Source organism: Panicum virgatum, chromosome 3N, assembly GCF_016808335.1.
Source record: "Panicum virgatum strain AP13 chromosome 3N, P.virgatum_v5, whole genome shotgun sequence".
Taxonomy (NCBI): Eukaryota; Viridiplantae; Streptophyta; class Magnoliopsida; order Poales; family Poaceae; genus Panicum; species Panicum virgatum.
In genome coordinates this window covers 24,781,210-24,804,912 of record NC_053147.1, presented here as the reverse complement: position 1 = coordinate 24,804,912, position 23,703 = coordinate 24,781,210, and the positions used below count along the sequence as shown (strand labels likewise).

At 48.5% G+C, this 23,703-nt stretch overlaps 3 protein-coding genes across 3 annotated transcripts in view; all 3 read right to left on the bottom strand.

Moving 5' to 3' along the window:
• Window positions 1–4,109, bottom strand: part of LOC120665315 (auxin transporter-like protein 2) — a 5,937-nt gene extending 1,828 nt beyond the window's left edge. Inside the window, exons 1-5 of the mRNA XM_039944847.1 lie at window positions 3,602–4,109; window positions 3,331–3,516; window positions 2,695–2,807; window positions 2,379–2,562; window positions 2,170–2,267 (exon numbers count right to left, since the gene is read on the bottom strand). Of these exons, the coding sequence (XP_039800781.1) occupies window positions 2,170–2,267; window positions 2,379–2,562; window positions 2,695–2,807; window positions 3,331–3,516; window positions 3,602–3,811 (791 nt within the window). The 5' untranslated portion in view covers window positions 3,812–4,109. The remainder of the gene's footprint in view (window positions 1–2,169; window positions 2,268–2,378; window positions 2,563–2,694; window positions 2,808–3,330; window positions 3,517–3,601) is intronic.
• Window positions 4,110–14,035: 9,926 nt separating this feature from the next.
• On the bottom strand, window positions 14,036–17,537 carry LOC120667445. Its single transcript, XM_039947514.1, has 3 exons — window positions 16,838–17,537; window positions 16,243–16,369; window positions 14,036–15,109 (listed from the first exon to the last, which is right to left on the bottom strand). Exons 1-3 carry the CDS (start codon window positions 17,272–17,274, stop codon window positions 14,270–14,272), a joined length of 1,404 nt encoding a protein of 467 aa, XP_039803448.1. The 5' UTR covers window positions 17,275–17,537; the 3' UTR covers window positions 14,036–14,269.
• A 2,067-nt stretch (window positions 17,538–19,604) lies between these two features.
• LOC120665314 lies at window positions 19,605–21,945 on the bottom strand. The gene is made up of 3 exons (XM_039944846.1): window positions 20,529–21,945; window positions 20,236–20,432; window positions 19,605–20,105 (listed from the first exon to the last, which is right to left on the bottom strand). Exons 1-3 carry the CDS (start codon window positions 21,788–21,790, stop codon window positions 20,071–20,073), a joined length of 1,494 nt encoding a protein of 497 aa, XP_039800780.1. The 5' UTR covers window positions 21,791–21,945; the 3' UTR covers window positions 19,605–20,070.
• Between the last annotated feature and the right edge of the window lie 1,758 nt (window positions 21,946–23,703).

The following is a 23,703-nucleotide window of genomic DNA, read 5'->3' as shown; positions in this document are numbered from 1 at the left end:
AATCAGTACTTGGAATTAACGTCGTACTAGACGCCCTTTTCCACACATGCGCGCAAATAATTTACGAACTTTTTATGTTGATTGAACGATAAGCCATCAAGCTGGGGAAAAGTTGGTGCTTCTCCTAGTCAGTATATTTTGAAAGATTGGGACATGAAGAATCTCACCAGCCGTAACAGCAACATTGAGACCAGCGAGCCAGATACGATCGCGCCACCAGTCAGATTAGCAGTGGGGGCCGACAAATACGGCCAAATGGAGCAGCAATTATCGAGTAAACTAAGCACCTAACATCTACGAGTGATGATAACATGCTACTACACTAATGGAAACTGTCGTATCACTCTGAAAGCAACAACAGAGATTGTGGTCTGGAAATTATATTGCTTCAGGCAAGGGATGGTGATAGTCATCAGGGATTATTCAGGGGCACTGTACTGTAAGATTGGCAGACAGGTAGGCATTCACCTTCTAAGGTTGGGTTGGGATCAAACTGTCACACCTTTGAGACTTCCTCTCCACTAACCAAATGCCAAAGGTTATCGCCAACAAAGGGGTAGACCAGAATCATGAAACGATGAGGCACTGTATTGTCTCAATCCGATGTAGATGGTATCACCCCCGCACGGGGGCAGCAGGACGGAATTTGTTCACTTGATGTGAACTCGGCACTACCTGAATTGAAACCAGTCCACGTCGCCCCCAACCTCTGCAAAGAACTTTGTTTTGTTTTTCTTTTCACCACTAGAGAAAAAAGCAGATGGATTTTTAGGATAAAAGGACTCCCTAACAACTGGTGCGAGCGTGTGATCAAAAGCACGTAAACGTCGCCGCCGACTACCCGTCAAGCAAGTTTTGCTGTAATCATCACGCAGCAAAGATCATCATGGCAGGTGTTATACTAAGCGCACGTAATGAGCAAAGGGATAGAATAAAGGATTGCTGCCTGGGAATATTGAAGTGCATAGTCTAGTGGACGCCTAGCATGGACCTTCAGTAGTAGGGGAACGGTAGGGGCTGATCACCAGAGCTAGTGGCCGTGCTGCATTTCTGTCTGCCCAATGGTTAGAAGATACAGTAACAAAGCTGCTGCCTTCCACCATGGTGAATTGTTTCCTACTCCTTGTGTGATCTGGTTTGACTCATCTACAAACATGTCTTTTCTTTCTACTACTACTCCACCATGTATGTAGATGTACTGATTATCCCAGCACTAGGCAATAGCTGCCGTGAGTGTTGAAATGTCAGCAAACACCGGTGCTCAGATGGAAGACCGAGAATCCTCCAAATGTTCTGGCTTCGATGCTGGGCGCGCTTGTCATTGACAGATTACAATTTCGGCTGCCGCATACTCCCTCCGTCCCAAAATAAAAGCACGTCTAGCATTCAAATGTGTAAGTTACTGTAGCTGTAAAATTACATTTTTACCCCTAAAAAGTGAAGCTAACGTCACTGACAGTACCACCGTTGGCAACACAGGTGTGCAGTGAAGGTGTGCAGTGAAGACAGGTTGCCTGCCGCTGGACAGAGTCTCTATCCGTATTTGTGAGTAAACGATGTTAGATTCTAGGATCATTAGCTCAAACTAGAACCACAAAATAACATGAGATGCGTACCTTGGTCACTAGGACCTCTCATCTCAATTTCTTCTCCACTGTTCTTAGCCTCTGTATTTGAATTTTGGGCATGTAAGTGGCGTTACCCCGGTGGTGGCAATGGACAGTCGATCGGGCTAGTTAAACGGGGTTTCAACCCCCTTGTATATATAGACCCGTTGCCCACCGGGGAACCGACACCCCTTAGGTTGGTTCACCCCCGATCAGGGTGAAACAGGATGGAAACATTCCGTTCTTCTTATCTTTTTCATTTCTTAATTAATTATTTTACTGTGGATCATTTAATGAGTTTACTATTTAAGCTTACAGATCACTACAGTTCTAACAAACGAGTGGTCCAAATCTTTCCAAGTTGCTCACCTTTTTCCATCTATGGTAATTTTTTTATTTGGTTTGCTCCCTCCAATGTGACGTTGGTAGATGCTGAGCGGACAGCTAGCCTCTATGGGGCTATATTGACACATTATAATGGGAAAAATTTTGAATCGCAAATGTGTAATTATTTTGAGACGGAGGGAGTAATTACAGATAGCAGAGTAGTTCAAGTACTCACACAGTGACCGCGTGGCCGCCGAAAGTGTAGAGGATGTTGGTGGCGCCGGTGAAGTAGAGCACGAGCTTGTTCGGGCTCGAGTACGCGACGCCGTCGACCTGCGCGGCGCGCCGGCATGCGCAGGACGGTCACTGTTAGCAAGCTAGCTAGCTCACCGCGACCGCGCTGGCAAACCAGACCCAGAGCGAACGACTGGCGCAGGGGCTCACCTGGCCGTGGACGGCGGCGGCGATGGTGAGGTACCAGGCGGTGTAGGTGGTCATGCCGAGGCCGAGGAAGGACCAGACGCGGTAGTTGTGGAAGGAGGGGATGAAGACGGTGGTGGCGCAGCACGCGCCGAAGATGTACGTCCACGTCCGCTTGTCCAGCCGGTCGTTGATGTAGTAGATGTTGCTGGCGCGTGCCAATGCCATGCCACGAGCTCATCAGTTCATGGCCGCCAGATCCACGCAGCTTTGCTACGGCAACGGCATCGCCAGTATGCACGTAGCACTGTGGCAAGGAACGACGAGGAATCTGACTGACCTTGCGCAGGCGATCAGCTGGATGACCGAGCCGAAGAGCAGGAACGTGCAGTTGAACGCGAGCCCGGCGGCCTTCCAGTACCGGCCCAGGAGCCCGTCCAGGACCTCGAACCACTGGCCAACAACGGCCAGGTGAGGCAAAAAAATCAATTTTTTTGTTCAGTTTTGATGCGTGCATGTACTGGAGCAAGTAAAACAAACAGGTGCGTGCCGGTGGCGTCGTCGTTTTGCCGTGTTCAGGAAGGAAATGGCCGGCGAGCGAGGTCGGCAGGCGGCACACAGCTAGCATAGCAAAGCGCCTTACCACAGGGCAAGCAAGCAAAGCAACGCTACACTACTCAGCACCCGCTCCCCGAAATTCCAGCGCGCATCGATCGATCGATGGCACACGGCGGGCGTGACCGACCGTGGCCAGCGGATCCAATTCCCATGCCCCCCGGCCGAGGAAAAGCAGCATGATGAGTGCGGCACAGAAACCGTGTCCTCCCGGGGAAGCTGGCCGGCGAGGAAACGGAACTGGAAACAGTTGCGGAGGAGCGAGGGGAGCGCGCGCGGCGCGGCCGGGGGGTGCGGCGAGGGATCGGAGAGGGTAAGCTGGTAACCGACACGCGACACCGACACGAACCAAGGGACGGACCTGGATGACGTGGTTCTTGAAGCTGACGCCTTCCTTCTCCTTGCGGGCGCGGTACTCGACGTAGAGGACGCTGATGAGGTAGGCGGTCCAGCTGCCCATGAGGCCGTAGAAGATCTGGAGCAGCACGCCGGAGACCATGCCCAGCTGCGAGAAGGAGTAGGGCAGCGTCAGCAGCACCTGCGCCACCTGCCAGCCAGCAACACACAACGCACCGGTGACCGACCGACCTTGCATCCATGGCATCGAATGGCAGCAGCCAGCAGCTACGTACCTGGTTGGAGGCGCAGCTGAACCAGGCGTCCCAGACGGAGCCGCCGTGCCACAGCAGGCTCTTCATGCTGAACCCGCCGTCGCGCTGCTGCTGCTGCTGCTGCTCGGCGTCGTCGCCGGCCACGCCCATCGCGCGCAGCGCCTCCCCGCCCTTGCCGTTGCCGGCGTCCGCCACGATGGCGTCCTCCGCATGCTCGCCGCCCGGCACCATCCCCTCCCGGCGCCGCTCTCTCCACACCAAAACCCCCAGGCACGCTCGCGGCCGAGTGCCGAGGCCGAGAGAGAGGTGGAATGGAAGGCGTGGCGCGGCCCAAGTGCCCAGCCCTGTTGCGGATCGGAGCGGGGCAGGTGAAATAGCGAGCTGGCCTGGGGGGTTCGTTGGCGGGCAGCTGCGCGACGCGCCGCAGGAATTACTGTGCTAGCTGTCGATGCCTGCCGCTCCGGCCGCGTTGGGCTCCGGCTCACCCTCGGATGATCTGACGCGAGAGGATTTTGGGCGAGAGAGCGGGGGTTGCGAGGGGGAGCCGCGTGCCACTTTTATAGCGCCGGAGACCCGTCGCTGTCCCAGGCGGCCTAACCTTCGGCTTCCCTGCCATTTCTTCCCTCGTTTTTGGCTTTTTGCTGTAACTGTAAAATCTCTATGGGCTGCAACAACGTTCGCCGGTTGTCTCTTGGACTGGACGGGACGGCTCCATTTACTACTTGCGTTTGCTGGTTGGTTCTGTGCTGGGTGATGACTGATGAGTGTTTCCCACTTTCAGCTCTGCTCATCATTTCCTAGCCAAGAATTGTGCAAACTTATTTTGTTTTAAGAAAAGACAAATGTGCTACCTGTAACTATACTTGGGGGCCGTTTAGTCCCCCAAAATTTTTGGGTTTTGGAACTGTAGCGTTTTCGTTTTTATTTAATAATTAGTGTCCAATCATTGACTAATTAGGCTCAAAAGACTCATCTCATCGTTTACAGTTAAACTGTGCAATTAGTTATTTTTTCAACTACATTTAATACTTCATGCATGCGTCCAAAAATTCAATGTGACAGGAAATCTTGAAAAAAATTTAGAACTAAACATGGCCTTGATGAAGTCCAGGACTAAAAATGTAGCAGCATATTGGTCGTTGTTTTATGCACAACCAAGAATGAACTCATCGCAACAGCGGTATGGCAATAACTTGGTTCTTTGAATTGAACAGCTGGGCCAACCGTTGATGAAATCAATGTGCTCGTTCGTTTTTGACCCAAAAAAAAAACAGAGTATGTACTCATGGCATATCAGAAAAGAGGATTAGAGGAGCCTGCTGCCGTGTGTGAGGTGCTGCTTACGCGTGAAGGTGTCGAGGACGTTGAAAATGAGGTGCGAGGGCGTCATGTGTGTCCGTTAGATCGATGTGTTGTCGACGTCATCACCAGACCATGTGTACTCCAGGGTCCTTGATTCTTCCGTCAGCAGTCAGCAATCGGCATGCTGTCCATGTTGATGAATCATGAACTCATACCAGTCTTCTATAGTCTTCAGAAAACAAGTTCTCCAAATGATAGAAAATTCTCCGCAAAATTCCACTGCACACGCATGGCTCGCCACTGGAGAAAACGAAAGCATTTTGCCAAAATTCTCGACTGTACTAGCTACATATATATGGCATGTGGGACCGGCCACCCTCAAGAATTAACATTTCCCGAATGTAGTTAACATGTGCCGCTCGTGTCGTTAAGCTTGTCGAATAATTGGAGTGACCACCGTCCCCATCAGTGGCTGTCTGTGTCCGATGCATAGCAAAAAACGACATGACAGAAATCACCTCGCCTCTCGTGAGTCGTGACAACCCTCTGCGTGTACCCCGTGTCTCAAATCCAGGGACACGCATCTTCAATTCCATTACGCACTCCTGATCGTCTTTTTACGGTGTCGCGCACCACGTATTTTATACAAATCTGCACGGCTACGCATGATCCACGGAGTCCATTTTGGACTTGTGGCAGACGAGCTCATCGTGATGCCAGTGGTGAGCCGGGCGGCCACCCTAGCTCCAGGCCGGGCTCCCACACAAGAAGGGAAGCCGGCCTAGCTCTGGTGGAGACTACTGGAGAGAGCACTGAGCCGAGAGCAGCAGGCTGGAGCTTCGCTTTGGATCCGAATTTCCGAAAGGCTATGCCGATAGATTAGACGGGAGGGAATGGAAAAGATACCGGCGAACATCATCATAATAATGCGCGATTAGACATGTGGCTAAGATCTGCCCTCCTCCGATCCGGTGTCCTCTTGCACCCATGTGTAGACTGTAGAGTTGGTGACCGTGTGTGTGTGCATGCGTGCGCTCTCTGAGAAAATATAATGCAGTCTTATTCAGGCATATCGTGACATGAAAGCACTGAAAAAAAAACTTGTTCCATTTTGCATTATTCTACTATCTGCTGGGAATGAAACCGTTCCCGTTCATCCTTTTTATGCCATCACTACTGTAAAAAGGTCCAAAGTCACCTGTTAGGAAGGGGCTTAGGTACCGGTTCGGTTTTTGAACCGGTACCTGGAAACCGAGACAAAAAATCACGGTCATGAGCACCGGTTAAAATAACCGGTGCCTTAGATTCGAACTCAGAATCTGTTGCCTCGCGTGTATTTTTCTTACCATCTCACCTACACATTACTTTTGAGGAGAAGATAGATATTTTTCTTTTGAAGTAACATATGAATGAGCCTAAAGTACTGGTTGGTAACACCAACCGATACCTAAGGCTCTCCATTGGTACCGGGTGGTAACTTTTGCATGCCTAGGTTCCATCCACCCCGACTTTTGGCGTGTTTTCTAGTAGTGCCTGGTAGTCTGGTACACACACTGAGAAAGGCTTCTCTGTGGTTTTATATGTTTTTCAGTTTGGGAATATATAGTCAGAGGTAGCCCAGGACATTATACTAAGTCTAGGGCCCCTAGGCTACGCCTAACTCAGCAAAGTCTGTGTTTTTCTGATAGATTCTTTTGCCTTCGGCAATATGGCCCAGATCCTGCCTAAATTCCACTCAGGCTTATCAGAGCCTCTCGATGGAATCGGTTCCAGATAGGAGCGGTAGATGTAGCCCACAATGTATTTTAAAAAAGAAAGAAAGAAAAAGAAAAGACAAGTTGTAATAATGTCCACGATGAGCTAACAAGATGTAAATAGGTTTATGAGTAGTTGAAAATCCACCACCCACACAAGGTGACGAGGGCATCAACAAAAGTTTGAGAGATAGGCAGATATATAGCCCTTGTCTTCAATATTGTCCACATCACTTATAGATTTTATAAGGACAATATCTAAAATAAACTATTCCAAATATTAAGTGTCAACCATGAAAATATTTTAATTAATAATTGAGTTAAATACACCCGCGGCCCTCGAACTTGTCTTGAAGTGCCACTTAGGTCCACGAACTCGTAAAATCGAAATCTGGCACCCTGAACTTGTTAAGTTGTGTCATTTAGGTCCATACCCCTTGACGTGGCGCCACATGATATGAATATATGCAAAAAAAGCCCCTCCAAATTAGCCATCTTATCCTCCCCAGTCCCGGCGGCCTCCCAACTCCGGCGGCCGCCCGCCTCCACCTACGCGTTGTCAGGCCCGGTGGCCGGCCGCCTCCATGCGCCTCTGGTCGGGGCGGCAGGGCACGGCCCCGCCCTCTGCCTCGCGCGGCAGCGCAGCAGCAGGGCAGACGATGGGAGCGGCGGTGCTCCTGGCGGATGTCCAGGTCCGGCACGAGATCCCGTCCGCAGCATCTCCTATAAAGCCCGCACCAACCAACGGCGGCCAGCCACCCGCTCCCCGAGCCCCCCGCCTAGCCGCGTCGCCATGGCTCTCGCCGTCCGCGCGCCCAGCTTCCAACTGTGGCCGGCCTCTGTTTCTGCGCCCACCTCCATCTCCTTCCACGCTGCCGCCACCGCTAACGCGAGACCCACACCGGCGCCGCCGTCCATGCCTCCGCTGCCCCGCCCTTCACCGAGGCCACCTCCTCCTCGCGCTACCGCCATGACGCCTGGTCCTACGCCGCAGCCGGCCTCAGTTTCCACGCCCGTCTCCATCTCCTCCCTCACCGTCGCTGCCGCGAATGCGAAGCCCTGCGCCGGCACCGCCGTCCGTGCCTCCGCCGCCTCGCCCTTCAACGAGGCCAACTCCTCCTCGTGCTACCTCCGCGGCACCCAGTCCGAAGCCGCCGACGGCTCCTCCAAGCCCGCGTTGTCGTCGTCCTCCGCTGCCAGAGCTGCACAGGCTCCTGGATGCGCTGAGGGCTTACATGGCGAGGGTGCCGAGGGGGAGGGCGGCGGCGGCGAGCCTAGGAGGGTGGCACTGGTCGGGACGGGGCTCGGGGACCCCGAGCTGCTCACTCTCAAGGCGGTCTGGGCCATCGAGGTGGCGGACCTGGTGGAGGCGAGCGGCCGCCAGCGCCGGGAGGTCGTAGGGGCAGGAGAGGAGAAGAAGGCAAATTTGGAGGGGCCTTTTTGCATATATTCATGCCATGTGGCGCCACGTCAAGGGGTATGGACCTAAGTGGCACAACTTAACAAGTTCAGGGTGCCAGATTTCGATTTTACGAGTTCATGGACCAAAGTGACAACTCGGGACAAGTTTGAGGGCCGCGGGTGTATTTAACTCTTAATAATTTTATAACTTTGAAAGTTTAAAACAACTTTTTGTGAAATACGCACTCACTACTTTGAATACATGAACCTAACCCCAGGAGTAGCTTCGAGAGACGACCAACACATCTTAAAGTTGATGAAATCACGGACATCTCGTTGTTGATGAACATTTTTGCCTACAAATGAAATCATGGTTGAAACTCGTTCACCAAAGCAACACCTCCATGAGTATTCCGTTTTGTTATTCATAGATCTCCACAAAATTTAATTAAATAAGTCACCACGAGATGCAATACGATCCCCTGGATATATTTTAAATTTGTGGTATCTACCAAGGATTTCAAAATATGGATGCAATACGATGCAGTTTATCCCTACGCATGAGACCTGCTATTATTGGTACTAGGCGGATAATCTCAATGGAAGGATTCGTTTTGTTACTCTAAAGAGTGTCCATCACATCAACAAAAAAACATAGTTGAAACTCTTTCTCAAATACATTACTCCTGAGTATTTCATTTTATTTGTTGCTCATAGGTTCCATGGGTTTAATTCTATGACTCGTCAAGAGCTGAAACCGTATACAGCTGGTTTTATTTGGATAGCCTACTTAATTCTCTCTCTTCTTTGCTTATTTGAAACATCATAAAAAATCCTTGCTCCTATTAAATGGGAATCAAACTTAATTAAGAGTGACATAATATGTATAATCATTTCTTACTCTCCTTGACAGATATACCAACACATTAATTACTTCCTTAGTTCCAAATAGGCTATTTTGAATTTTCTAAATACATAATATTTTCTATGTATCCAGACATACCATATATCTCAGTGCATAGTAAATGCTATATATCTAGAAAAACAACCAATAATTTAGAATGAATGAAATGCTACTATATATATATATATATATATATATATATATATATATATATATATATATATATATATATATATATATGCTAAATTTTAGTTGATACTACTACTACTAAATTTGATATCTTTCTCTTCTTTGCTTACTTAATTCTATCTCTTCTTTGCTTATTTGAAACACTATAAAAAAATTATGCTCCTATTTAATAGGAATCAAACTCAATTAAGAATGACCTAATATATAATCATTTCTTACTCTCCTTGACAGATATACCAACACATTAATTACTTCCTTAGTTCCAAATAGGTTATTTTGAATTTTCTAAATACATAATATTTTCTATGTATCTAGACATACTGTATACCTTGGTGCATAGTAAATGCCATATATCTAGAAAAACAGCCAATAATTTAGAATGAGTGAAATGCTCCTGTATATATGCTAAATTTTAGTTGACACTACTACTAAATTTGATATCTCTCTCTTCTTTGCTTACTTAATTCTCTCTCTTCTTTGCTTATTTGAAACATCATAAAAAAAAATCTTGCACCTATTAAATGGGAATCAAACTCAATTAAGAGTGACCTAATATATATATATATATATATATATATATATATATATATATATATATATATTCATTTCTTACTCTCCTTGACATATATACCAACACATTAATTACTTCCTTAGTTCCAAATAGGTTATTTAGAATTTTCTAAAATTCTAAAAACATAATATTTTCTATGTATCTAGACATACCATATATCTCGGCGCATAATAAATGCTATCTAGAAAAACAACCAATAATTTAGAATGAATGAAATGCTACTATATATATGCTAAATTTTAGTTGATACTACTACTACTAAATTTGATATCTCTCTCTTCTTTGCTTATTTAATTCTCTCTCTTCTTTGCTTATTTGAAACATCATAAAAAATCCTGCTCAAATTAAATGGGAATCAAACTCAATTAAGAGTGACCCAATATATATATAATCATTTCTTACTCTCCTTGACAGATATACCAACACATTAATTACTTCCTTCATTCCAAACTATAGGTTGTTTTGAATTTTCTAAACACACAATATTTTCTATGTATCTACTATCTAGACATACCGTATATCTCGGTGCGTATAGTAGATGTTATGTATATAGAAAACAACCTATAATTGGAATTGATGAAATGCTACTACAGATATGCTAAATTTTAGTTGATACTACTACTAAATTTGGATATCTCCCCGGATATTTTTTTATGTATAATCAAAGATTTTAAAATCGGGGTGCAATATGGTACGGTGCCAGTTGTGCCATTTCCGTTTGGGAATATCTAGTTTCCACCCTTGAACTGTCGAAAAAGTTCAATTTTTAACCTTAAGCTACAAAACCGGATAAGATAGACCATCCAACTATCGAAATCGGGCAAATTTGGCCCTTTAGGTGGTTTTGAAGGTGGTTTTTCATTTTATGAAAATTAAAATCAAATTTAAACTAAAAAATTCATAAGTAATTCTTTTTAAATAAAAAATACAAAATGGGTATCAAAATTTTTCTAAAAATGTAACGTATCTATTGGCACTATAATTGTCATTTATTTGAATTAATTTTTTATGTTTTTAGTATTTAGTTGCTTGTAGTTATGCCTATTATTTTTGAATAAATAAGATTCAAATAGAGCAATAATGGATAGATTACATTTTTAGAAAAATTTTAATACTAGTTTCATAATTTTCTTTTTTAAAATAATTTAGTTTTGATTTTATAGATCTCATTAGATTTTTTAAATTTTTTCTTAAAAATACAAAACCACATTCAGAACCACTCTAAGGGCCAAATTTACCCAGTTTCGATAGTTGAATGTCTTATCATATTCGGTTTTGTAGTTTAAGATTAAAAATCAAACTTTTGCAATAATTCAAGAGTATAAATCAGACTTTTTCCTTTTCCATTTTCTCTCGGTCCTCGTTGTGAGAAAATCGAAACGAGAATTGTGCAAGTTGGGTCCCAAGGGGCCACGCTAATTTACAGTCAACCGTACGGGAGGCGGCCGTACGGTCGATTTTCCGACAATATTTTTTTTCTGTTTTTAGAAATTTTTTTGTCGTTTTCTGAGAAAAATAAATTCAGACATTTTTTATGAGTCAAAAAAATTTTCAAGTGAAAATTTGGTGGGTAGAAAAATTTTCAAGAAACAAATTGGTGAGATAAAAAAAAATTACGAGAAAAAATTTGACAGAAAAATTTATCAAATGGAAGAAACAAAAAATGTACATCCAAATAAAAAAAACTCGGCTAATATTTTTTTAAAAAAATTTGTATGAAAAAAAACCGGCGGCGGCGCATCCTCCCCGCCACCGTAGTCGCCGGCTCGCGGCGCCTCCCCGCCGTGCCGCTTCCCAGCGCCACCGCCGCTCGCCCTAGGGGGCGGAGCTCCCCAGAGCCAACGCCGAGCCGCTCGCCGGGGGCGGAGCTCCCCCAGCGCCGCCGGCCCCAGCGCTCGCTGGATCTAGAGAAGAGAAGGCTCGCTGGGGGGCGGAGCTCCCAGCGCCGCAGGGGTGCCGGTCGTCGCCGCCGCACCTCCCTGCCGCATTGCTCCCTTGAGATCGGAGCCCGGCGTCGGGCCGCTCGCCCTGGGGGCGGATCTGGGGAAGAACGAGAAAAGAGAGGAGAAACTGAGAGAGAGAGGAGGGCTGGGGACTGGAGTCACGTGGGTGAGTCCAGAAATCGACCATGAGTTTTCTTCGCTACGGTCACCCGTGAAACCAGTATTACGGGTCCCAAGCCCACTGGTACAAGTACTTGTTCAGAGCTGTACATCATCCTTGCGCATGAGAGACAAGCACAGTCACGAAAACGTCACTGATACGTCATCCGAGCAGATGTGCCTCGACGTTGGGCGATCTATCGGACTGGACGTGTCTGTTTCGCACGCATATTGCAGAACCGAGGAAGAAGACGATCGAGCGCTCGCCCGTCGCATGTCATGTCGCGAAACGATCGATCGAGCGAGGGGTTTGGCGCTTGGCAGTGCCCGGGATATATGGAGTCCACTAGCAACGATCCTAGCTAGCTGCAATGATTAGGCGGCAGATCCGGGCGCCGTTCGCCGAACCTGAAGAAAGCTAGGGGTGTGTTTAGATCCACAAAATTTTGAGAGAAAATGTCACATCGCACACTGTAGCACACTGTAGCACTTTTCGTTTGTTTGTGATAAATATTGTCCTACCATGACCTAACTAGTCTCAAAAAATTCGTCTCGCAACGTACATCAAAACTATTCAATTAGTTTTTTTATTTACCTACATTTAGTACTCCATGCATGAATCATTTGTTATATTTAATGTTTCGATGTGATGGAGATGTGATGGAAAATTTGAAAAGTTTGAAAATTTTGGCCCTGTTTGGTTTGTTGTAGCATGAGTAGCACAAAAAATTTGACCAATAATTAGGGGTACTAAATAAAGGCAATTTGCAAAACTAACTTCACAACCCTGCACTAAATCGCGAGACGAACCTAATGAGGCCTTTGACCGCACGATTAGAGTATGGTACTGTAGTATCACTGTAGCCAATCATCGATTAATTACTATCATTAGATTCGTCGTGAAAATTTACACCCATCCGTGAAAAGATTTTGAAAATAAACTTCGTTGAGTACTCCATGCATTGAAGATTTTTTTTTTGGGAATTGTGCGTGCTACCGTAACCAAACAGGGCGCAACTGAACTTTTGTGGAGGCGAGTCTAATCGCCAGTTAGTGGCAGTACATTTAAAGTAAAAGCGACAGCTGATTGCGACCGTTGGTAGTAATCTTTGTTTTGTTATGGCCGGATCGATTGGCTGCAATGGCACCGGCGAGGTGAGGCACAATGTTGCCCTGCCCTGACCTAACTTGCTAGCTTAGCTGGGCGCCTGTAGCGGATGATGGAACTGTCTGATGGTTCTGCATGCAGCACTTGGCCTTGACTGATTCGTGAGTGATGGATCAGCCACGAAATCCCTCTGCAACATGATAGGACTTGCGGTGCAGTTGACTTGGTGCTGATGGACATCTCCGGTGGCCGGCCGGATGTTCCTTGGCACATTGCCATCGAATGGCTTGGCTGAATACCTTATAAAAAAAATGCGTAGCTGAATGGTTCTTTTGCAAAGCTGATCTGGAACTCGCTGGATTTCGGGGTTCCTCGCCCCTCCTGAATGAAGAATGAGGGTGGGGACTGACGCCCAAGGCATTGCGCGTTTCACGGCGAGGTTCGCCCGGTGCTAGTGTTAGTGGCGCAGGCACCACGACGCGACCGCGTCCTGCGGCCGACGAAAAAACCGGGAGACCGGCCCGGCCCGGTGGCGCCAACGCCGTTCTGTGCAGCTGCTCCCTGCTGCAACTCTGCAAGTGCCTTTGCCCTCCCCTTTTCTTGTCCGCACCTGGGTGATCGATGCAGAAGTTAAGGACACAGCAATGCTGCACTTGTTCTGTAGTATACTTCACTGTATGTCTGTTTCATGGTGCCGCCGCAGGGCATGCCGACCATGCCCCCGACACACAATCATGGTGCGGCCGCACAGGCGCCGCTTCAGAAATTGGTCGAATGGGGACGCAGGCACGGCAGTCTGGTGGAGGGGACTCCCAGCTGCAGGTGCCCAAATGTTGACGGACCCTGACTGAACTGAACCCACTGAGATGCCCACCACAGTTGTTACTTGTTACAGTTCGAATGGGGCTTGCAGCTTAAACTGTACTGCACCAGCTGCTTGTCCAACCTCCAAAGCCGCACGCTTCTTTTCGTCAATACATTTCAAATCAAAACAAAATCACGACATGCTTATTACCCCCTAGCACATGAAACGAGAAACGCAAGAAATCCCAAACCGCGACCAATTACAGATTTAAAAGCAGAATGATCAGGCATGAACTGCACCAGCAAACAAAGCACAGATGTAGTCCAAAGCTTACCAAGGTTCTTATTTAGATCAAACTCCAACAGGCAAAAAGTACGACACGACAGCAACACGACATAGTTCAACGATCCGACTCGACAGTCACACGACATGGTTCAACGATGGAAACTCAAAAGAAGTCTTCGCCGTCCATAGAAGACGCTTAATTTAAATGGTATCTGAACTGCTGTGACGCAGCTCTGTAGCCAGTCTCATCAGATGCTGGTTCCTCACCTCAAATGGCGCCGCCGCCGCGCTGGTTCTGGGCAGCTGGCGCGTTGGCGCTGAATGGCATGCCGGCCAGCTCCGGGGCCGCGGAACCAGAGCCAGCGTTGCCGTGCGCCTCGTCACCGCCGCCGCCGCTGTTGCTGTAGCAGTAGCTCGGCACGGCCTCCTGGCCGTAGCTGCCTGCAGCTGCAGGGTAGGTGGTGTGGGCGTACACTTGCTGCCCAGCGAGCGGGTTGTACGGGAACGTCAGGGGGTTGTAGTATCCGGGAGCCTCGGCGGCGGCGGCGACGACCTGGTTGGCCGGAGCGTCGCCGTCGTGCCCCGGTGTCGGCTGCAGGTGCACGTAGCGCATGTAGCCGTCGGTGTCGTACGTAGCATACACGCAGCTCTCGACGTTGTTGTGGTCTGGCAGTGGCGCTGGCGCCTCCATAATCGGTGGAGGCAGCGTGCCGCCGCCGCACAGCATCGGCAGCCACCACTGGTCGGGCGAGTTGGAACCCGGCGATGGCTCCGTGGCGGCGGGGTTGTTGTCCACCTGCCAGCCGTCCGGCACAGCATCCGGCACCGGCGGGTCAGCGGCTCTGGCCGGGGCGCCCGCCCCCTCCGTCAGCGCACCGCACTCGCGCACCATGTAGACCACGAGGGCGTTGGGGTGGGTCCCATCGTTGACGGCCATCTCAATCGTCTCTTTGTTCTTCTTCACATGGCGCCAGGTCGCGTTCCAGCGGTTCTTGAGGCTGTTCTCTGGACGGCCAGGGATGTGCTTTGCCATCTTAGCCCAACCGGTGCCGACCTTCCGGTGCCAGGTTATAAGCATCTGGTACTCTTCCTCTGTCCAGGCAGTCTCCTGCAGAACACGAAGCGCACAAACACAAATTGTGGGAGCATGCAAGTAAAAAAAAGAGTTTAAAATATGCCTGAATGATAAACAAAAAGGTTCACTGATTTTGATATTCCATAGTCCACTAGTCCAGTACTCTGCTTAGGATCTAATTTGAAAGTTGAAGATATATACTAATATAACAATACGAAATTATGGAAGGAGCACTATTATAACTTAGTACTATGTATAACAATAGATGTATATCAAATGTCTTGCCATGCGGTTAGGCTATATATATGTATGTACTTATTCAATGTTCCTTCCACATTAATTCTTTGGTGAAAACCGATAAGAAAATTATTGGGAAAATAATATAGACTCACATGTTAATAAACAAGGTCAGCCATCTACAAAATGCCATGTTAACCCAATAGAAAGGAAAACATCAAAGATATCCTTATATTGTTTCACTACAATTTTGTGGCTCAAACTGCACACTAGGCATCAAATAAAGATCATAAAGAATCAATTGTTCAATTAATGTTCCAAGAAAAAAAAATCAGAAAAAGCATTCTCTCAAATACAAACATAGCAAATTGGTTGCGCATAAATATCTAGTTAGAAATTGGGTACAAAACATCCAGAAAAATCTCCTTAAGCACAATTGCCAAGAAATTTATCTGTATGTGTACAAAGCATTTATATCTAGAAGGACACAAAGTAAAGTGCAATTCCTAAAAAATTGATTTGTATGTATGCAAAAACAATTTCACCAGGATGTGCAATTATACAACTAATCTATATATACTATAGTTTAGATAGTTGATTTCCTTATGAAGATCTCACGGCAACATATTCTAATATGATTCAATTAGAGATGTTGTTCCCTTCCTTTTTTTCGCATCTAAAATATAGGAAAAAAGATATATGAAGTTGGTAATAATACGTGTAAGAACAAAATAACATGTATCCTATCCTATGTATAAGGAAAATATATAGAAAGTATACACAAGGAATGAATAAAACATTATATTTATTGAAGAGAAAGTATACACATATTTTAGTGATATGATACTCTATAGTGAATAATCTGAGGAAAGCATATATCTATGATCGAGAAATCAATCTTAAAAGAACCATTGGAAAGGTAGAAATACCTTAATGCCAGGCTTCAAATGGTTCATCCATCTCTCTCTGCATTGCTTTCCAATCCTGCCTGGGAGATCCTTTGCAATTTTGGACCACTTCTTTACACCTATCTTACTCACAAGCTCTCTAAGCTTACTGGAATTCAACACAAAAGAGGCACATAAACATTTTGGGGCCACAAGACACGCAACAGGACATTTCAAACTGCAACCAAATCTAGATATTTTGTTATACGTGAACAAAACTACAATGCTCCAATACTTGGGTTTGATTCATAGAATACTACAATTCCAACCTCCAGTATTACAGAAAGGAAGTAGGGTATGCAATTATGAGGGGGCATATATTCGTCATTAAATCATACTACTCAATGATTAGCAATTAATTAAGGATTGCACAAAAACCATGGTTGGAGGATAAGTATACACTTAAAAGAAAGATTGCTGAAATCATGTGTCATGTCAAGGGATGAACAGGTGTGAAAGAAAAATCATCTAATTCATGGCACAAATCAAAAATCTTGTATTGCCACAACGTACACATGACAAGAAAAACTAGAAAAGGAATTTCACTATGAACAACAAAGAATGTAGATTGTTGTACCTGTCCTCATTAGGTGACCACAACCCTCTCTCGTTGTAGGTTGGAGCATCCACTTCGGCATAAGCCTGGCTCGCAATAGTCACTAAAGAACTCTCATATGGAATGGTATTTTCCATAAGGGCCCGATTACCACATATAGCGTTGCCATAATCAAGATCACCCGCTCCCATAAATCCTGTAGCATCATGATGTGGAACCTTGCCATCTCGCGGGGCATGATTTGACCCACCAGGATGGACAGCGCCGGCTGCAATCAGAGGATAAGGAGATGTACCATACATGTCGCCGCCACGATTCTCATCGGGGATGTACAGATCTGGGGTTGGGAGAGTACCAGCGATGAGCTCCTGAACCAAGGACCAGCTTGTGGCCCCGATCCTCGTTGATGGAGTTGTTCTTTCCATCGCCGCCGGCTCACGGAACATAGATCTGTCCATAGATCTGTCCCCAAATCGAAACGCCTTTGCTAGCTTGAAAGGATTTTGTAGAATGTAAAGAGGGCAAGAAATCCAAGGGATATCTCAAGGAGGTAGGGAAGGCTTTATATAGATTGGCTTCATCATCTTGACCGTTGGCACCGTGAGAATCCGGTGGATGATACTTAATCTAGCGAATAACCTTCCAACTCATTCTTTACCTAAAAAGGTTCCTTTTTCATGTTTATGTTTTTTATTTTAGACTTGATGTACTAAGAATTGCATATGTGACCATATAAAATATAAGAATATTATTTATATAATAAATGCTATTGAAAATGGATTTTCCCTATTTTCCTTAACACAAAACTTCCGAACACTCTCTGTATTGTTCATTTATCATACAAGCCTAGCACTGTTGGTATCTATTATTTTCTATAACAAGCATTACATCATCAACCAACAATTCTTTTGGACGATTGCATACTTCTATAGTAACAACCCCTCTTTTTTAAATACATAAATTGAATGTGGATAAATGAATAAATTTTTCTAGGAGCCAAATTTCGTATATATAATTGTTGAAAACACAATGTAATATTTAACACCAAAGTAAAAAAAAAGACATACTTCATATGTCTAGGAAAAAAGATATACTTCATATGTCTCGGTACAAACGGACATGTTGCTTTCTATTAAAAGAATAATTAGCTAAAAATGATAGTTGGGTATATTTATTTTTTGAGGGGTTGTTGGATATTTTAGTACTTTCGGCTCTCGAGTTGGGCTGTTGGTAAGGCCTGTAGGGCTCCCTTCTGGTCCAGAGAAATGGGCTAACAGGTAGTTGGGCTGTCCTACTGCGGGCCGAGGTTGTTCCGGGCCTCGCTGTGCATATGCCATCCTGGAGGCCTTTCGCTTTGCCCCATACAGTATTTTGGACCTTGCCCTGCCCGCCGCCGCCAACATGCAGAATCCAGCTCTCTTTTTTTTTTCGAAATCAAGCTCGTTGACGGTAGACAGTGTAATCCGATGAGCCTTGGACAGATGGCAGCCATGGCAGATGCTAGTGGTAGTGGGGACTGTTCGACGATGACCAGAGAGAGAGAGAGAGAGAGAGAGAGAGAGAGACCAAACTAGCCTCATGGCATTTTGCTATTGGACACAACTCCGGATCATGACCGCTGGTCCGTTGAGGGAGCACACCGGATGGATCAATCAGCACAGGCAGGCTCACATCTTCTGATCACGGCTTGATCCTGACACGACGGGAGACATCGGACCCCGCCGATGGGTTCTGGCGCAACCATACAGTGATACAGAAACGCATTGCCACTTGGTCCAGCACTCCAGCTCCAGCGGCAAACCCCCGCAAGGCATGTGCCGACGTCCGTGTGCACGCCCCCGAGCCATCCACCAGAACCCCCTCATTATTTTACCCCCGAGCAAACCACGCCGTCCCGTCCCGTGCGCCGCCGGCCTCGCGCGCGCCCCATGCCGGATTTTGGACGCGCCCTCTTGGTGCGTTAGCGATCGTTAGCCCGATCACGGCGCGCTGATAAGGATATGTCTGAGCCCGTCGTAAAATAAATGCAGTGGAAGTGTGTAACGCACTGTGTGCGTCGCGGCCGCGAGGAAGGCCGTGGTCGCCGCGCACGCCCCGGTTTGTCCCCTTTCCCGTGATCCGGAGCCGGGCGATGGAATATCGGTGGACGAGGGCGACGGGTAGGTTCCGTGTCAAACCGGGGCGGAGGGCGCTGGACCTCTCCGGCCGCGGCCGGCCAGTGAGGCCGACTGTGGTACGCAGCGCCCGTGAAAATCCGGTAACTATCTTTTCGAGACCTCTGCTGGCAGCTCGGCGAAGACTCTAGGGGTCTAGTTAAGTCAAGTGCTGATGAGCTCTGAAATTGTTCGGCACGGGTGGCCTCACCGGTGTAGTACTACTGTAGGAGTACTGGCTAAACGAGGTGCCCGTTTCCAGTGCGGTGGACTGGCCCGGGCCACAGCTCGCACGGGAGGGAGTGGGGAGCTGTGCTCACGGCTTGCGCCGCTGCCGGATCGCGTGCTACGAGTCTTGCGGTCCTGCCTCGGGCTCACTGGCTCGCTGTCTGTGACCCGCGTTGCAGGGCATGTGCCTGGCCGCTTCGAGTAGTAGAGAAAGAGAACTCTTGCAATCCGCATCACATAGATAGACAGGGGCTTCATGCGTCAATTTCCGCAATCGTTCTACTGAATTTGCAGTGCAGGCGTGCTGCTGATCAGTGATCGAGATCCGCGAGCAGAAGAGCGAGCTTACGATGGCCGATGATGATAGGGGCAGGTCCAAGGAGTATTGGTGGTAGAAACACGCGAGATCCGAGGTGGATTGCACCGGGATTACCACGATCTTCTTATTCACTTAGTTATTCGTTTTCTTTTTCACATCATCAACTCCATAATTACAGGATGCGAGCTGCTATACAATACTCAACACAACATCCGTCCATGATCGACGCCACCTCGTCGCACTCCACGCCACTGTGCTCTACCGCAATTCTACAGCCGTCCATGCCGCCCGGCCGCCGGTTGGCCCCGACAGGCTCGTCGGGACCCGAGAGGCCCGTCGTCCCCGATCCCGGCCAAAAGCTCCAATTGCCCGGATTCCCGGAGCGGGGGAAGAAGAAGCACCACCGCCATGTCCTCCTGGATCACAACTCACTCCACCGCCCACGGCACGCACGCACGCACACTTCTAATCAAACTAAGTAAAGGGATGGTATCATGTGTCAGGTCCACTCCACCGCCCGGCCAGGGACTGCATGGGGTGTGATGTCGCGTGGTCTAGGCGTCTCGCCGCGTGGCCGCCCCCGCGCATGCTGCAAGAACTTGACTTCTTGAATTCTATTTCTTTTCTTTGTTCTTTGGCATGGCCGGTTCGTGATCGATCCGCGGCCATTGCGGTGCCGGTGTTCGCGCGTCAATCGAGTGGGTAGCATGTGTCCTCACCTCCGGTGTTCCAGAGGAAGTGCGCGTAGGCGGCGGCGTGGTGGGCGTTCCCGGGGTTCGCCGCGATGGCCTCCTGGTAGGTGTCCTCCGCGCCGGCGAGGTCGTTCCGCGCCTTCCACAGGAAGGTCGCGTATCGGCTCAGCGCCTCCGCGTCCGCCGGCTCCGCGCGCACCGCCCTCTCGAAGTAGTGCTCCGCCCTGTGATGAAACGAGAGCTTATTGATCAGTATCCGCGGTTGCCGGTTGCGTTGGCAATTCGTCGAACGGCTGGTGAGCGTAGCCAAGGGGACCTACCGGTCGTGGTCGTTCTGCACGAGGTAGAGGAACTGCGCGAAGTTGGCGAGGATGAGCGAATTGTTCGGCTCATCGGCGACGGCAAGCTCGTAGCTTTGCTGCGTCCGAATGTGTTCCGCGTGGTCCTCCGTCTCCAGCACCGCCTCCACCGGCGCGACGAGGCTCCCCAGCACATCCGGGTCGCTAAGCTCCTCGGCGCGCCCGCTGGCCTGCATCCTTGAAGCCTCCGTGACCATCATTTCCCAAATGGCCTGCTCGTCCGCGTCCGCAGCGTCGGGCGCGGCCTCGCCGATGCCCGAACCAGCGGGCGTCGACGGCTGCTGCGGCGCCACGCGGCTTAGTCGATAGAGGGACTCGTCCGACCGGCCGTCGCCGGTAGCGCCCGCGACGGGCGGCGCCTTGCCGCCACCGCCGCTATTCCCGCCGACCGAGGCCGTCCTGCCGATGGAGAACGTCTTCACCGAAGCCGCGTCGAACCGCGGTTGGGACGGCTCGGCGCGCTGGGTGTCGACGACCACTGCGACGGCGGGCGGAGCGGGCGGGATGGTGGCGGCCGCGGCTGCGACGCTGTGGCCCATCGAGTGGACGGTGAAGTTGGCGAGGAGGAGCATGAGGGAGACCATGAGCGCCGGCGTGCCGGCGAAGATGTGCTGGAAGAGCCAGACGAAGGAGGCGTGCATCTCGCCCTGGACGCGCGCCAGCACGCCCTGCAGGTCGTCGCAGAGCAGCGCGTCGCGCATCTGCTGCAGCGCGAAGCTCTGCAGCTCCCGCACGATGAGCACCATCGAGGAGAAGGCGCGGCCCACGGACTCCCCGGCGGAGCCCAGCAGCCCGTCGTCCCACCGCGGCTGCCGCGCCACCACCTGCCGCTGCTGCTGCGCCTGCTGCTTCTTCCGCTTCAGCATCCGCAGCGACAGCGGCAGCCCGACGCTGCTCGCGCTCCGCTCCACGCTGGCGGGCCACCCGCACCCCGCCGCTGCCGCGAGCTCCTCGATCTTCCTCAAAAACTCCGCGTCCCCGGGCCCCATCCCATCCAAGCTCGCGCTCAGCGCGCACCTCGCGGTCATCCGCGCGGGGAGCGGCCGCCGCACCATTACGCCGGCTCCCCAGTTAACCGGCGACCGGGATCTCGCGAGCCCCGCGCACCCGCCGCCGCCGCCGCCGAGGAAGGCGGGCAGCGGTCGCGAGGAGGTCGAGGGCGACGAGGAGGCGGAGGAGCGCGCGCACGGCGACGGTGCCACGGCGGCGACCTGGAAGCCCATGACCTGCGGTGTGGGGGGGACGCGGCCTCGAGCGGGCGTCCCCGGCTGACCTCTGGTTGGGCCACCACCACCGCACGGGGGAGGTGTGGAAATAGCAGCGCAGCGCAGCGCAGCGCAGCGCACAACTGCAGGACGGCAGGAGGCGGCCGGCCAAACGCGAGGAAAAGAAGGGAGAGCGTTGGGTGCGCTTTAATTAAGGATCCGGAGGCCACGCTGCTCGTGAACCGGCGGCCTACTTGTGTGGTGACAGTCACCGCGTGCGAAGTGGGTAAAGCCACCCCAAAAGTCCAAATAGTAGAAATTAGGATTAGTATTGGTTTTAAAAATGCTAGTGGTACAACGTACTCCATGAAGTATAAAAATGTTAGCGGTACACTCCATGAAGTAGAACATTGAGAAGTATATATTTTTGTTTGTTAATCTTTAATGAACATTTTTCGGGATATGGGGAAATCCAAAAATGCACATATTACCATGGTACCACTGTAAAAAAGAATTCATTATAAAAATAAGATTTTCTAGGTGCATTTTTATGGGGCAAATCCTTGTGTTAGAATTTTTCTAAGTTTTATTATAAAATATTCCATCATGTGCGTCTATTCCATCAAAAGTCTAAGTTTTCTTTATCTACATTTCCTCAAATTTCTTGTAACAAATTGAGTCTTGTTAGTCTTATGCAAATTGGGTTCTCTTCCCACCACTATAACAAATTTGCGCTTATTTTTTCTGCGCTTAGTCATAAAGTCTATTGCAGGTGTAAAGTAATACTTCAGTTTATGCACCTTTGTTTTGAAAGTTTTAGGACAACCGAAGATCCAGCTGCATAAGTTAAATAACTGGCCAAAATCAAATATAGTTTTGAGCAAAAGAATCTCAAGACTCATATCATGCAAGTTAAAAACAATGTAAAACCGCCCTACTAAACTAAGATACTGGTTCATGAAACATGTGGGATTAGATTCCGCGCATCAATGAAAAATGAATCACTCAAACCATATAAAAAGTGTCCCAAATTGATCATAGATTAGCTGATTGGTTTTGTCTAGTCAACTGCTCTCAGATTGAAGTTTATGACTTATCTTGGGCTTTGCATGGTGCACACTTTGTCCATTTAAGATTTATTGTGCTAAATGAACATGCTTACATGAGCTATTTTTTTTAGAAAAAAAGATGTTCTTAGCAGCTATTCATGTGATCATGTCATTTTTAATTTCTTAGATCTATTAGATCTAAGCAAGTGGGGTGCATGAAGCGCGGGCTGCCGTAGAGCCAACATGTTAACACTCCGCTGAAATAGAAGGCCATGGATGCTATGGATATCAGTCTACTATGAAAACCCATGCAAATTACGACAAAAAAGTCGTCTAAATTTATTAAAAAAAATCACACATGCAAATTATATGATGATACACAACCTTGTAAATTTTTATAAGGTTGTGTATCATCATATCATCTACATGTATAAATTTTTTTATTAATTTAGACAACTTTTTTATTGTGTTTTGCACGAATTTTTACAGCAGACTGGTTTCTATAAGATACGTTGGCGAAATAGAAAATGAAAGAAAGAAAACAAAAGAGGCCCCGAAAGAAAAGGGCTTAAAGAGCCCAGTAGTACCAAAGTCACCACTAAACTAGCCGCGTGATTGGCTACTAAACGGCGGTGCGATGCGACCAGCTCGTGCGTCGCGCGCTCCCCCGACCCGACCCGGAGCGCGACGGCGCGCAGGCCCCACCGCGCCCAAAGCTGCTGGCGACACGACGCCTTGGCGCTAGGCGCCGGGACGGAGCGACGAGAAAATATCGCGGGCCGTGGGCGAACGGGAACGGGCGGCTCTGCGCGGAGGGCGAAAAGATGGAGGCTTTTACATGTATATCGGTTTGTTTGGTTCAGCGACATTCCCAGTACGCAC